The sequence below is a fragment of the Sceloporus occidentalis genome, unplaced genomic scaffold, assembly GCF_023333645.1.
Source record: "Sceloporus occidentalis isolate IW3139 unplaced genomic scaffold, rSceOcc1.0.p SCAF_3, whole genome shotgun sequence".
Lineage (NCBI taxonomy): Eukaryota > Metazoa > Chordata > Lepidosauria > Squamata > Phrynosomatidae > Sceloporus > Sceloporus occidentalis.
In genome coordinates, this window is record NW_028316983.1 from 73799551 (window position 1) to 73814253 (window position 14703).

General features: G+C 37.8%; 1 protein-coding gene across 3 annotated transcripts in view; it reads right to left on the bottom strand.

The window, feature by feature from the left end:
* LOC149316226 (phosphatidylinositol 3-kinase regulatory subunit gamma) overlaps positions 1 to 14703 on the bottom strand; it is a 348381-nt gene that overhangs the window by 11251 nt on the left and 322427 nt on the right. For all 3 annotated transcript variants that reach the window (XM_089515055.1, XM_089515056.1, XM_089515058.1), the window contains 7 exons: positions 11786 to 11897; positions 9973 to 10071; positions 8278 to 8458; positions 7259 to 7384; positions 5803 to 5945; positions 1951 to 2127; positions 733 to 807 (listed from right to left, as the gene is read on the bottom strand). In XM_089515055.1, the coding sequence (XP_089371181.1) occupies positions 733 to 807; positions 1951 to 2127; positions 5803 to 5945; positions 7259 to 7384; positions 8278 to 8458; positions 9973 to 10071; positions 11786 to 11897 (913 nt within the window). The remainder of the gene's footprint in view (positions 1 to 732; positions 808 to 1950; positions 2128 to 5802; positions 5946 to 7258; positions 7385 to 8277; positions 8459 to 9972; positions 10072 to 11785; positions 11898 to 14703) is intronic.

The following is a 14703-nucleotide window of genomic DNA, read 5'->3' on the forward strand; positions in this document are numbered from 1 at the left end:
GTTGTTACTATAAAATCACTAAAATACACTTGCAAAAGTTCATACACAGATTAAAAAGTCATTATTTAAAATTGACTGGATTGGCCTGCTGGAAGAGATATTTCTCTAATGCTGTTTTAAGTGCAGTTAGCGTTTTCAGATGTCCTATCTCTTCTGACAGGTCATTCCAGTCTGGGGGCAGCAAACAAAAAGATACTGTGGGAAACAGCTGCCAGTCTAGTCTTGGCCAGTTGGTCAAACATTTCCCAGTGGACTTGAGTGTACAGGGCAGATTGTACGGTAGAAGACAATCCTGTAGGAAACCAAATCATGCAGGACTTTAAAGGTAATAACCAAAACTTTGTACTTTGCCCAGAAACTAATTGGCATCCCGTGGAGTGCTTTTAAGGTCAGTGCAAGGTGATTACTCCTGGATGTGTCCATAATCAGTCTGGCTGCCATATTCTGAAGCAGTTTTCAGACTTGGTACAAAGGTAGCCCAATGTGTAGCACATTACAGAAGTCCAGCCTTGAGGTTACCAGTGTGTGCACTACCATCTTTAGGTTCTCCAATTCTAGGAAAGTTTGTGAGTCTATCTAGTATGGTGTGGCTAAATCTGGAGTCCACCCATCCTCATTAGCTTAAGGAAACAGTAAACATTCATAAGAAAGCTACATTAGTGAACTACAGAGATTATACTTCTGTTGTGCATTTTTATGCAATTTGGTAATCCATATTTCAAAAAAACTTACTCATCAATGTTTTCATTTTTGATTCCCAGCCAGTCGTTTATTCGTTTTTGCCTCACTCCTTTATGATTGAGCCAGCTGCCAACGAGATACAAGAAACACTAAAAGTTGGGATCACCCAGAAAAAGACACTCAGAACACCCTGAAGCATAATTCCTCTCTTTACAGCACTGCCCTTACTGAAGAAATAAATACGTTACACAAAAGTATATCTAGTTGTGAATGGGAATATACTGTGTGGCATCTTGCTGCTGCAGAAAAGGGACTATGGCTCACACAGGACCTCTACCTAAGGTTACATTCCCTTTTCTCTTTATACTCCACTCAAATGTGGGAATAGTGCATTCAATCAATGCACCTCGGAGGGTGATAGAGTCTCCTTCCTTGGAGGTCTTTAAACAGAGGCTGGATGGGCATCTGTCAGGGATGCTTTGATTTGGATTTCCTGCATGGCAGGGGGTTGGACTGGATGGCCCTAGTGGTCTCTTCCAACTCTATGATTCTATGTCCCAACCATGAATTCAGAATACAGTCGGCCCTCGCCTTATGCGGGGATCCGTTCCGGATCCCTCCGCCTAAGGCGAATTCCGCCTATGCTCAAGCCCCATTGGAAACAATGGGGCTCGTGCATGGCGGCGCGCAACGGGAGCGCATGCCCATTCAATTGAATGGGACGCGCCGCCCCTTCCGCCCCACGGCTTGAGCGCGTAAGCTCAAGTCCGCGTAAAGCACGCCCGCGTATGACACGGGCGCGCTGTATTATGGCCAAAAGTAACTTAATCATATGAAGACATAGCTTAGCTCTCTGGTCTGACTTGGCTTGTTCAACAACATGGATTCTGTATAGACTGCCTTTCACTGCCTTCAAAGTGAAATAAAACATTTACTTGGAACCAGAAAAAGACTGTATTGAGAACATTTTGAATTAAGAGTTATTAGTAAACTATACAGTTACTGTATTAAACAGGCTTGCCAGATGTTCTTCCATGTCAAGAGGCCCAGATTTCCTTCCATTATTATGCTTGATGTCCAAATTAGACAAGATATCATTAGTACAATTAGCAGGTTAATGCTGGCAGGAATACAGGGCTCCAGTCCTATGAGCTCCCCATCAGGTTTACAGTATCTTCTATTTATTTATTTTTGAACCTTCAAAAACTTGCTAATTGCAATAATGGTATCTCATATAGCTTGGACCTCTTACAGAAAATGTTAACTTACACAAGATACTGATCTCTGATTTTGCGCAGCTGGATAAGATCAGGTTTGATACTGTTCATTTTCTTGTCAATTTCCCGGTTGTCCAGGGCTTGCTTCTTCAAATCTTGTTCCAGTCGCAATTTGCTGTCATGAATCTCACCCAGACGTGATTTTAATTTTTCATAATTTATCATAATTCTGTAAAGCAATGTATGATGTTCTTAAAGGTTAGCAGTACATTTGTTCTTTTAAACAATGGCCTGATACAGACAGGCCAAAATAAAGCTGATTCGAGTCACTTTGGAGGTATGCTGTTTAAATGATACATGTGTCCTAAGAGTCCAGAAGCCGCACCAAAGCCAAGCTCCAGTCGTAAGGACTGGAGTGCAGCTTTGGTGCAGCTTCCAGACTCTTAGGATGCATACATCATTGAAACACCATACCTCCAAAGAGACTTGAAGCAGCTTTATTTTAGCCTGTCTGTATAGGGCCTATGAGTTGCTGAGCCCCAGTTTTGGGGGAAAAACAGGATATAATATAAAGAAATGTAATACATACATGCACCAAACCAAAATTACAAGCTCCATATGCACAGAGCTCATTTATAGCTATATAGCATGTAACAATTGTGACAGGCACTGTGTTAACCACATCAGTAGATTCACATGTGAACATGCTAAAAAGCATCATGTTCCCAACTCTCAATACTTAATCAGTGAACCAGAAGGATAGAATGACAACCTTGGAAAAGTAGGTATTAGATGTTGCATATGAGAATCTAGTCAGTACAAGTTTATGACTGGTGCAGAGACTGCCACGTTGTTTCACTTGTTAAAATTTAAATGAGAAGAACACTTCCCTGCCTATGTAAAACAATTCTAGCTGGAGTTATCCAGATTTCAGCTAATTGGAGGGGAAAGAACAAAAGGGCCGAATGTTTTCCAGGCTTCTGTGCTTTCATCTTCAGAAGTATATGGTGAATAATCATGGCAGACAAGCAAATTAGTTGTGGAAAACTCTCCCCAGTTTTATTAATAGAAGTCCACATTATTAACATCTTATGTTATTGTTTGCCTTCAAGTTGTTTCTGACTTATGGCGGCCATTTCCTTCCTCTGAGGCCAAGAGCATGTGACTTGCCCAAGGTCACACTGTGGGTTTCATGGTCGAGTTGGGAATTGAACTCTGGTCTCTACAGCCATGGTCCAACAAACTACCACACCATGCTGGCTCCCATTAACATGTTGCACCTTATTATTTCTTTTAGTTTTCCAGATCTGGTTGCATTCAACTGTCTTTCTTGTTTCCTAGTACAGATCCTGCTGGTTTAATATTAATACAGTTGGCCCTCCATTCCGGACCCCCTGCACAAAATGGAGGCGCGTGCGTATTCAAGCATATGCTTGAATAGGGTACACGGCCCAGGCGTGCACGCCATTAGAAACAAATGAGGTGACCCCTCAGTGCATAATCGAGGTCACGGATCTCAGATCTGCAAGTTAGGAGGAGCAACTGTATAGCCATATTTTATTTTGTTGGTGATTATTATAAGGAATCATTTTTAAAAATAAATCATTAGTTCCTTGTCTTTCACACTGTCATCACAGTGAACCCATCTTACAGTACACATTGTTTGATTATTTAAGAATCATATAGATTTTAAATGATTTTAAATGAAACCATTGAAGAACATGTTTCTTGCTGGACTGGCCCAAGATCCATCTAAGCCTTAACAAACTGTCTCCAACAATGACCAAAGCATCATGAAACAAGACTGTTTTATTATTTGATTAATTAAATAAACACATAGGTGCAAAGAACCAAAACAAGCAGCTGCATGAAACCTGATTATAATGGAAATATGTATTAAATATGGTTCATTTTAGAAGTGCATAATGACCACAGTAGTTTGTTGTTGTTGTGCTGCTCTGTCCCTTCAAGTTATTTTTGACATAGTGACCCTAAGGCAAACCTATCACAGGGTTTTCTGAGGGCTGAGAATGTGTGACTTGCCCAAGGTCACCCAGTGGGTTTTCATGGTCAATCAACAATACAATGTTTGACACATTTCTACTAAAATTCCATTTCTATAATTTCAAGGACAGGGACAAAAATAAAAATGACAGCCGGATCCCTTTTGGGGATTTACGTCTTCCTAAGTGGACTTATATACGTGGGAATTAGAATTGTGTGTTGTGTAATGTCCAGATCTAGGAGAGAGCTGCTGTTACATTACTATGCTGCAGAGCCAGGAGTGGGACTTGACGCGCATTGCATCAGTCCTGATGTGCACTAGGTACCAACACACATTGGGTATTCTTGCTAGTGTCCCTTTATGCATCTTTACAATTCAGTAATGTGGTTTCTTAGCACCTCTGCTATGTAGTCATGTATACATAAAGCTATGGAATCTTAGAGTCCAGTGGGCTGGCATAGTCAAGTCTGCAACATAATGATACCAAACAGAAGCATGGTAAAAAGTGAACTGTAGAGTTAACAAATTGATTAAGTTGTTTCTGAAACAGAGTGTCATATGAAATTAAAATGAGCAAATCTTCCACTTGTTTTATAAAACAAAGTCAACAGAGACACTCACAAATGTTTCTCACCAAACAAACAAACAAACAAACAAACAAACAAACAAACAACATTAGGGTATGTGATCATCTACTAGTTGTCCCTAGCATCTTGTATCAAAAGATGGTTTTGTTGTTGTTATCCAAGTTGATCTTGACCCATGGCAACTCTGTAGATGAGACATCTCCAAGACTACCTATGCTCTGCTGCTCTGCTCAGGTCTTGCAAATTTGTACCCATGATATCCTTAATAGAGTCCATCCATCTTGCATGTGGCCTTCCTCTCTTTTTGTTTCTCTCTACTTTTCCTAGAATTATTTTTTCCAGTGAGTCATGCCTCTTCATGATGCGGCCAAAGTGCGACAGCCTCAGTCTAATCATCTTGGCTTCCAGAGAGATTTCTGGTTTGATCTGCTCTTGGACCCATTTGTTTGACTTCTTGGCTGTCCATGGATCCTCAGCACTCTTCTCCAACATCACATCTCAAATGAATTAATTCTTTTCCTATCTGCTTTCTTAACTGTCCAGCTCTCACATCCATACATGGTAATAGGGTCAAGGCTTGTAAATGATTCTAATTTTTGTGCTCAGTTGTACATCTTTAGATTTCTAGTTCTTTCATAGCTGCCCTCCCCATTCTTAGTCTTCTTATGATTTCTTGACTGCAGTTCCCACTCTGATCAATGTTTGATCCCAGGTATGAAAATTTTTTTACTATTTCTATTTCCTCATTGTCTAGGTTGAATATGTGTAAATTTTCTCTGGTCATTATTTTTGTTTTCTTTATGTTCAACAATAAGCCTGCATTTGCACTTCCCTCCTTGATCTTCCTTAGTTGTTCTAAGTCTGTGATGTTTTCAGCTAGTAGTATGGTGTCGTCTGCATATTTTACATTGTTGATATTACACCTTACTTAATTCCATTTAGTCATCATGTGTAGTTGTTCTGTCCAATACCTTTCCCAATTCTATCCAGATTCTAACATCTCTTTTCAGATACGGTTTGTCTGAACTTCAGTCTGCTTGGAAGTGTGCCTTTGTAATTATTTCATATTACTGCCTCTACATAAACAATATTCCTTAATCTAGCAAAAACTACTTAAATGACTAAACTGTCAAAGACAAACTGCTATTTAAATTCAACAAATCATCTGGATGTATTGCACAGTTTCTCTGTCAAGTTCCTATCATGTATGTCTGATACTGCTATGGCACTGGTATTGTGCATATTATTTATGAAACTAGACTAAAATGTATACTTTGACATTTTGTTTTGAGTCAGATTTTTGAAAACCTACCTTTCAATTTCTTTTTCATTCCCTTCTCTTCGGAATCGTTCAATGTACTCCTTGCTATAACGTTCTTGAGTGTGACACTGTTCTTCAAATATTTTAATTGTCTCATTAAATGCTTCTATTGCTGTTCTCTTCATCTGAATTTCCTGCACAGAAAAGCCAGTTTCAAAGATCATCATTAACCATTGGAAATACTAAACTATAGTAGCTTTCTATGTATTTATTGTTATTTGGATAAAACAAAGCAGATAATCAATTTGGAGTTTTCAATATATAAAATGTGAGTCAATAGTTAAGTTTTATGATTCCAATGTTGAGAAAATGAAATTAAATTGACAAGAATAATTGATTCTTAGGTATTTCAATTTCCCCCTTTCACCTCATAAAAAGTGACTCACAACTCTCAGTATGCAGAACTGGGTGAAGCTATCCCTAGTCCGTGTGATCTGCCATAGTGACAGAGAATAAGGATGCAACTTCAGCTTCAGTCCTCTATTTGGAAAGGAAGGGAACTCTGAGATGGGAAACTGCTGATTACCCCTTGTTTGCCAAATTTCAAATGAAAGAATAGATGCATTCAGCGATATAAAATATGGATACTGTTTAACTCTTGTGGTAACATTTCTATGCAAAGGGATCTTGCATATTCTTTGAGAGTAAATGAGAGGAAGAAGTTGGCACTGTAAGCTGCCGTAGATTTACCGGTAAGTCTACTTCATCAGGGTGATGTAGACTTACATCTATAAAAGCTTTTCTCTCATTTACTCAGAGATGCTGCAAGATCCCTTTTCGCCTGCCTATCTACCTATCTACCTATCTATCTACATCTCCCCCACCATTCTTCCATTATGAAACCCAAAGGCAGCAGTGGCTATGTCTTTGAATTCTACTAACATTTCCAGTGATCATGTGGACACTGTTCTTTTTGTTTTAGACAATGTACATGATTCTGGCTCTGTTCATACATATATAACACTAAATTTCATGAAGAAGTAATTATAGATTAATACGCAGCCAAAACAGCTTGGCCAAGTCAGACTTTCACATTTTAAAGGAAGAAAGATATGCTTATTTTCCAGTCCTCTTCTGGGCTACCATTTAGAAAAGTCCCAATGCTCTCTTCTGAGGCATTCCAAAACAGAAGAATGCCTTCCTGCTAGGCTGACATCCAAGATTTCATTCTAAATCTGTAATAATTCTCTTCAGCCAAACCTTGGTCAGGGCAGCAACACATTCCAAAACTTGTGTTGCCCTTTAACATATACTGCAGATAGAGGAAGTGAGCAAGAAGAGTATTCTTAACCCTTTCCTCTAGTTTTTGTTCCATTTCTAGTACAGTAGAAGCAGCAAGTTGGGGCATATAAGCAAGGATTCATCTCCAATTATGGACTAGGGAAAGCTACCTAATTCTTGTTTGGGCCTAAGATATCATGAAAGTCTAGTGTAAACTGCAACATACCTGTGATGTTCTGGTGTATTCTTCATATAATCTGTCATACTCCTTGCTTTTCTCTTGATATTGAGTGTGGTACTCTTGAAGCTTTTTGCCTACAGCATCAATATTATCTTCTTTTACTAACTGATCCTGTAAACATCAAAGCAGAAAATAGGTACACTGGTGTACAAGAAAGGTTCAAGTACTGCTCGATCTGCATAACAATCCACATCGAACACAGGTATTACATTAATCTTCTTAATCCTGAACAAAGTCTTTCTATCTGAACATTCATGTTGTTCCACTGGGGCCACACATGCACCAACACACTTTCTCCAGCATTTTAATAATGACTGTACCAATTATTCGAGATATATGTATAAATGTTTGACATTAAGTTAGATTTTGAACCTTTGTGTGAACCAGTATTTGCAGCTGGTTACATAGCATTAACCTCTTGACATCAAATGCTAAATCTGCAAAATTTCTTTTAGAAAGAGCATGACAGCCTTTCAATATTCTTAATTTTCTCCTTGAAATACACACACAGAGATCTGAAGATACCAAGTAACAACAGTTAATATGCCAAGTTACAGAGTTAATGTTAAGTAAGAAGCAGAAAGGATAATGATCAGCAACCCAAAGCGTTCAATCTGTATACAGATTTCTAAAAACTGAATTTAACTGTATGCCCCAAACAAGACGTAGAAGATTAAACCCAAGCAGGGTTCTAGTCAGTTCCTTAATACACCCTGTTGCTACTTTTATACAGTTGGTTTTACATTATTTTTAAGAGGGAAACATTAACTTGCTGTTTTTAGTGTTAGATATGTGACCAATTAAGCCAGTGAATGACCATAACAGGATTAAATTTAAAGGGAAAAAGCCAAATAAGGGGTCTGTTTTACCTGGAAAATCTTTGTTTTAATGGCAGTTTTGAGATTAGTGCTCACATTCAAATTCTTGTCTCTAGAAAAATAGTTTATGAAAGTACTATAAAAACAACAGCATTTAATGACAATACTAGATTCCTGGAAAACTACCTGCTGGTATCTGGATACAGGATACATCAACTTCACATCAAGTTTAGGATTATACTGAGCAAGAGACTCATGGTGATAGTGGTTAATTAGCTCCACAACAGAATTAAATGTCAATGGATCAGAAAAACCGTATTTTCCATCCCGATGATAAATTTTTATTAATTTATTGTTGCCACCTTTCCTAGAAAAGATATAATTAAAAAAGAGGCATATCACATTCTGTCACATATGATACTGTAACTATGCTAATACAGAAAACCAAACTTAGCCTTGCACACATTTTCATTCTTGTATGAGGCATGCCATCTAATACTATAATTTGAGAGTTGGAATATTCATATTTGAATACAGCCTAAATTCATAACCATTTAAGATGATTTACTAGAATTGCCCCAAAGAACTTCAAGAGTGTATGGAACAGCATGACCTTTTTCTAATATTGAGGAATTTTATAAAGGCATCATTTGACCTTTTAGGCTGTTTATGTGATCCAGCTATTTTGGCATTACTTTCAGGTATACTACAAAACTTTATGCCAAATATCTAGTTGGCTTCTGATATGCTTCACTCATTTGCATGTTTTTGTTCTTCTTCTTAATTTATTCTCTTAAAATTTATAAGAGACAGAAAAGCATTCTATTGTTTTCTCTTCCCAGGTTTTATGCCGTTGTACCATACTTTACAGTAATTGTAGAATGAACCAAACTAAAGGATTTTCTATAGCTTTCAAACTCATGGTTTGTGCATACAGACATAGATCAAAATTAAGTATATTAATTGTCTGCTAAGGACATATTTTATCCTAAGACAATAACTCCATTCCCCTGTGCTCTTCACAACAGGATGCCAGTACAGCATCAACTCACATTTAATTGAAGATAGCTGCCATTAATTCCTGTTGACAACATTATAGCAAGGCCAACCTCAGATGGTTTAGTCACAAATAGAAATGCAGGTCCTCACTTGTATGGGAGGGACAAAGTTTATAATGTCCCTCTTCTCCCCCCCCCCCCACATCAGGAGGGAAAATGACAATTCAGAACAATCTCTCTCCCCCCCCGCCTTCCCCCAACCTTTCACTCGGTCTTTGGGTTAGAATATAGAAAAGTATTCTGGCAAATTTTACTGCAATGTTTTTGCTCCTGGTTTACGGGTAAATTTTGAATGGTAGGCACTCATCATGAAAATCCCCAATAAGAGTCCAAAACAAACAAAAAACAAACAAACAAACAAACTAAAAATAAAGCCAAAAGAACATTCTATAATGCAAGCAGCTGTCCTCATCCAGATGTATTTGTATTGCATCTATACCTGAATTTACCTACCAAAAATGTATTGTTTCTGAAACAATCCACTTCCCTGCAAGTTACTGTGAGTACTGTGGCTCAGAGACAACAGGGAAAATTTGTGGAAGAAAGGATAGCATAAAGACATAATGATTTCTGCTACTACTGCTACTAAAAACCATCTTCTGTTGCTTTGAGAATAGAAGCCATTCCAGTACAACTCTATTCATTTCTACCCACAATATTTTTAAGACCTAGCAGATATGTAAAAACAAAATATTCCAGGACAATGAAAGATACATTTGCCGTTAATATTCAAATGAGCCACAATACCTATAACAGATTTATCTTTTGGTGTCACCTACAATTTGGAGAGGACAAGAGAAAGGACAAAGTTCCAATTATGTACCTCAGTGTCAGTGTATAGTCTCCCTGTTTCTTTGTTGATGCATCTCGCACCAGAAAAGTTCCATCTGGCATGTCTCGTAGTTTGTCATTTACTTCTTCCCTAGAAGAATAAAAGATAGATAAAAATGTGGTATTACCATTATACCCTTGTTCTTAGGAACACCATTAACTGCAAAAATGTATGAAGGGTTCTGCTCTATTTTGCTTCTTAAATGATCACATATTTACTCTTTAAACTGTCATCTTTTAGATCAGTTTGAATAATAAACAGAAATTACCATCAACTTTTAGGGTTGCTGGTAAGGTTTACATTTTAAATAAATCACAGGCAGCTGCACTTAAAGCCTCTTTCGTAAACAGAAGCTAATGTTTGAACACTGACTTTCAGACCAGAAAAGTCTGAAGGGCTGCTTCAAACCAGCCTAATTTTCTATAGGGAGTTTTTTATTGCCAACAAAAAAAGGCAGATTTCAGTCATTTAAACCGAGTTTCCAGTTTTTGCAATTCCATGAACACATGCTAATTGGTTGTTATAAACATTTAACATGTAGAGTCTAAATGGAATAAACGAAAAAGAATGTTGACTCCTGCCTCGCAGTTGGCACGAGGGGTAAAACCTCAAAGGTAGTGGATTTCTCCACCTGCCCTTCCGAAAATGGCACTACCTGGAGCACAATTTACATCCTCTGTACTAGAGGCCTAGATCTGTTTAGAGAAGGGGAAGCAATTGCGAAATGAAGGATTTTTGTCTGCCTCTTTGTATGTATACAAGGACAAAATGTAGAAGCACATCTTTGAAAGCAGAAAATGCTTAAGAAGCTATGCCTGACAGTTTTTGTGCAGAAGAGCTTTTCTCCCATGTGATGCAAACAAAGTGAGAAGATTGCTTTGTTGTCAGAGTGAAAATAGATATAATTTGCATAATCATAAATATAATAGTGTGTAGTGCCCCTGGTATGCCTGCAATATATATCTCATAGCAATAGATGTATAAGTGATGGGGCAAGGGAAGGAGTGTGTTGTTTTGGTCTTTTATTGAAAGCCCCCCCCCCCCCATGCCTTCACATTTCTTCTACCCCAGTTTGGGAGCGGGTATAACTAATCTTCAACTTGTTGATACTAATGGAAGGGAAACAACTCACAGCACCATTTGTACAGGGAACAGGAAAAGAGAAGGCCAAGTTCGCCTTCTTCTCCTGGCGATATCAGGCTGGCACAGCAGCAGCTCTGGTACATAACCCATCCTTGCTACCTCCACAGGGTTGCACAACCTATTGTATCATATTTACAATGCTTGACCTGATGTAATATTGCCCCAGTGTTCGTTCTTTCATGGAAAGTGAGAGTATTAGACTGATTTAATTTATTTAGGTAATTCTATTTACATTCAGATCTTCAATTAGAACCACCAGAAAGACAACATTGTTAGACTGGAGTACAAACAATGTGTCGGATAAATGGGCATGGGCCCAGTCTGAAAATGCCATTCAACTCAGATTTCACTTTAAAATGGGTTATTTGAGAAGCTAACCTCAATTCAATTTGTTGTTTTTAAAATAATAGTTTACGTAAGAAAAGCATTTTTTTAAAAACAACAACACATAAGACATTTATCAATCCCATTCTCACTGTAAGGATTCCCATAAATTTTGTTAGTGTTTAACAATTATCAGGATACTTAACATAGTTAAGAAAAATGAAATCTATAGTTTGAAACTCAGTTTTTTAAAATGTTTACTAAACTGCCAAACATTTCTAATATGTAATATGAAGGGAAGCCAAGATTTCAGGCACTTTAGCACATTATTCTTTACCTTGAGATGTCTCCCCAGTACCATTCTGCATCCTGCAGTGATAAGATGCAATTCTCTTTTAGTCCATTTGTATTTACTGGAGTTATTGGTTTGGAGGGCTTTGGAGGAAGAGCTGGGAAGAGAAATTTTGCTAGTTTTAATTTTTTGACTTTATACAGCAACTTTAAATGTTAAACAAGGTATTCAATCAGGAAATAAGTTATTAACTTAAGGCAAAGCATAGTATAGTATCAAATACTTGTCAGAATTGAAGAAGGAAGACATCTTTAGCTTAAAGCATATTTTACTTCTCTAGCTGATATTTGATTACTCATAAAACTATTTCAGTGGGACATTAATTTATATACTTGCTATAAAAAATAATTCCACTATCCTGCATATATTTCTGTGCACATAAGACTCTCCAATTTAACTAGGATTTAGGGCTATTTCAGACAGGCACCTCATTCAGATACAAACCTAGCTCTGTGAGCACAGGAGCTTTCAGGTAGCTTTAGCAGCTTTAAACTCCACTAGCTACTACCACCAGCCACAAAGACCTGATGCAGCTCTTTGTATTGTGTTGCTACTACTAGCTTTTCCACATTTTAAAGCAGCACCAAGGTCCTCCAGGAAGGAGGAATTCAACTCCCTGAAAGTGAATTCCTAAGTGTGTTAATGGTGATGATTGTGCTATTGAGAAAGCAGGAATGGGGCCAACTGGTCACAACAACCAGTTGCTCTCACTGCTGCTACAACCAACAATAGAAGTAAATTCACAGACTGATTCACATCAAGTGAGTCAGTCCACAAATGAACACATAAATGGATACAAATTTGTATCTATGAGGTATATACAGTACAGTGTTATTGTTAACTTGCCATGTTGTTGCCTGAGACCTGCACCCTTGAAATTGAAGGGCCATCATTTAATGACAGCAACACCAGTTCAGCTCTGCCATTTCTAGTTAAAAGGAGCTCACTTACAAGGGTGAAACACATGTCTGTAAGGCAGAACAGACAGCCTATAAAGGCCAATTGTCTCACTGCCTCTGTGAGAGGTAAGTTCCTCAGCAAGAAAACTAAATCTTGCAGAAGTTCTAATTCATGGTAACTGAAGTCAGACCTTGACATGGTCAAATGTGAAACAAGAACCCAAAGTCAAATTACATGTTGAATATTTATTATTATTATTATTATTATTATTATTATTATTATTAACCTTTATTTATAAAGCGCTGTAAATGTACACAGCGCTGTACATACAATCTTTTTAATTAGACGGTTCCCTGCCCTCTGGCTTACAATCTAAAAAGACATGACATAAAAGGAGAAGGGAAAGGTGGGGCTAGTAGGCTAATACATATAAAGTACATAGCAATACAGGAAATGGTTCGATAAAACAGGCATCAAAAGTTATCACACAGATGGTGGAGCTAATTTGTACTTTTGCTTCAGATAGTAGCAACTGAACCAACAAAATGGGAGGAGGAGTCAACTGAACATTTTGAAAACTTCATGGTGGTACAAGGTATTGAGAAGACAGACTCAAAAGGCAGTGGAATTTCCTATATTAGAAGCTTTTAAGGAAAGACTAAACAACCACCTACCAGGAATGCTGTGGCAGCATATTTCCTTCAGTGGCAAAGAAACGTATAACTTTGGAGTTTATCAGACAAGGGAAATTGGAAGTATAATCCAATGGCAATCCGAACACAATCATGGGGTTTCACGTTACTGTGTGATAGACTACCACATGCAATTTCGGGTAATGGCAAGCTATTTTCAGGCAATGGGAAGTCAGTTCGAACGCAATTTGAATTCACATAAATTTGCTGAACAAGCGAATTCACTTGTTTCTTTTCATTCAAAATTAAGAGAAATTCGTCCCGTGTGATAAACTCCCTTGATACCTTTGCCAATGCTACTCTTAAATGCCTTTTCCACAAACCTATTCTCAGCCATGATTTGAAGGAAGAGATGCTACTATGTTATAGCCATCTGTGCTTCTCTCCAAAGGCTAATAATTACTGGAGATAAATTTGGAAACAAAATAGGGGAGAAAGAGTTAACCCTGCTTCTCAGCACTGTTTTAATAACTAGGTTTAAAGTCAGAAAAGATTTGGGGTGAAGAAGTTCACTGACTTCAGAAGCTGAGAACACCATACACTTTCCATGCAATCCCCTCCCCCCCCCCCCATTACAGAGGGCATACTGAAGATAGTTATTTAGTAACCATATAACAAGATCAGCACCACATTAGGCAACTGTATTAGTTTAGGATCAATTATTTATTTGATGCTGTTCAGTTATTTGGGCTCATAGCAACTATGCTAACAGTCAACAGTGAGGAAAGCATTTTGGTAAGCTTGGACCAAAATATGTGGTGAAACAGGAAAGTAAAGTGAAGGAGCACAGGGTATAGGTTCTCATTTTTCCTCACTACTGTTGCTACCTGAACAATGCAACTCCAGGAGTAAAATCACCCAGACTACCACATGCAAATATATTTGCGGAAATAGACTTAAGTCTACGAAAGCTCATGCTGCCAACTTCTTTCTCTCAGTTAGTCTCAAAGGTACTACAAGATCTTGCTACATACTGATCTTACAGACTAACAGAGTTATATCTTTGAATTCCCCAACTGCCACCAATCAAGTAGACCACCTGATAACGAAATATGGAATATAAAGCAATTTGTGCACAGAACTGGGCTGGAGGCATGAGGCAACAGGAAAATCTTAAGACCTTGTATGCAGAACAGTAGGTTCACTAATATTTCCTGAACTCTAGTTTAAATGAAAGAGTGAACTTAGATTAATAAACTCACCTAACATGCCTGTTACACAAAGGCTGTAAACATGATGCACAAATTTCAGTTTCAAATGTTACTTTTGAATTTCCTAGGCATAATAGTTTACTGTTTTCAAAAGAAACCA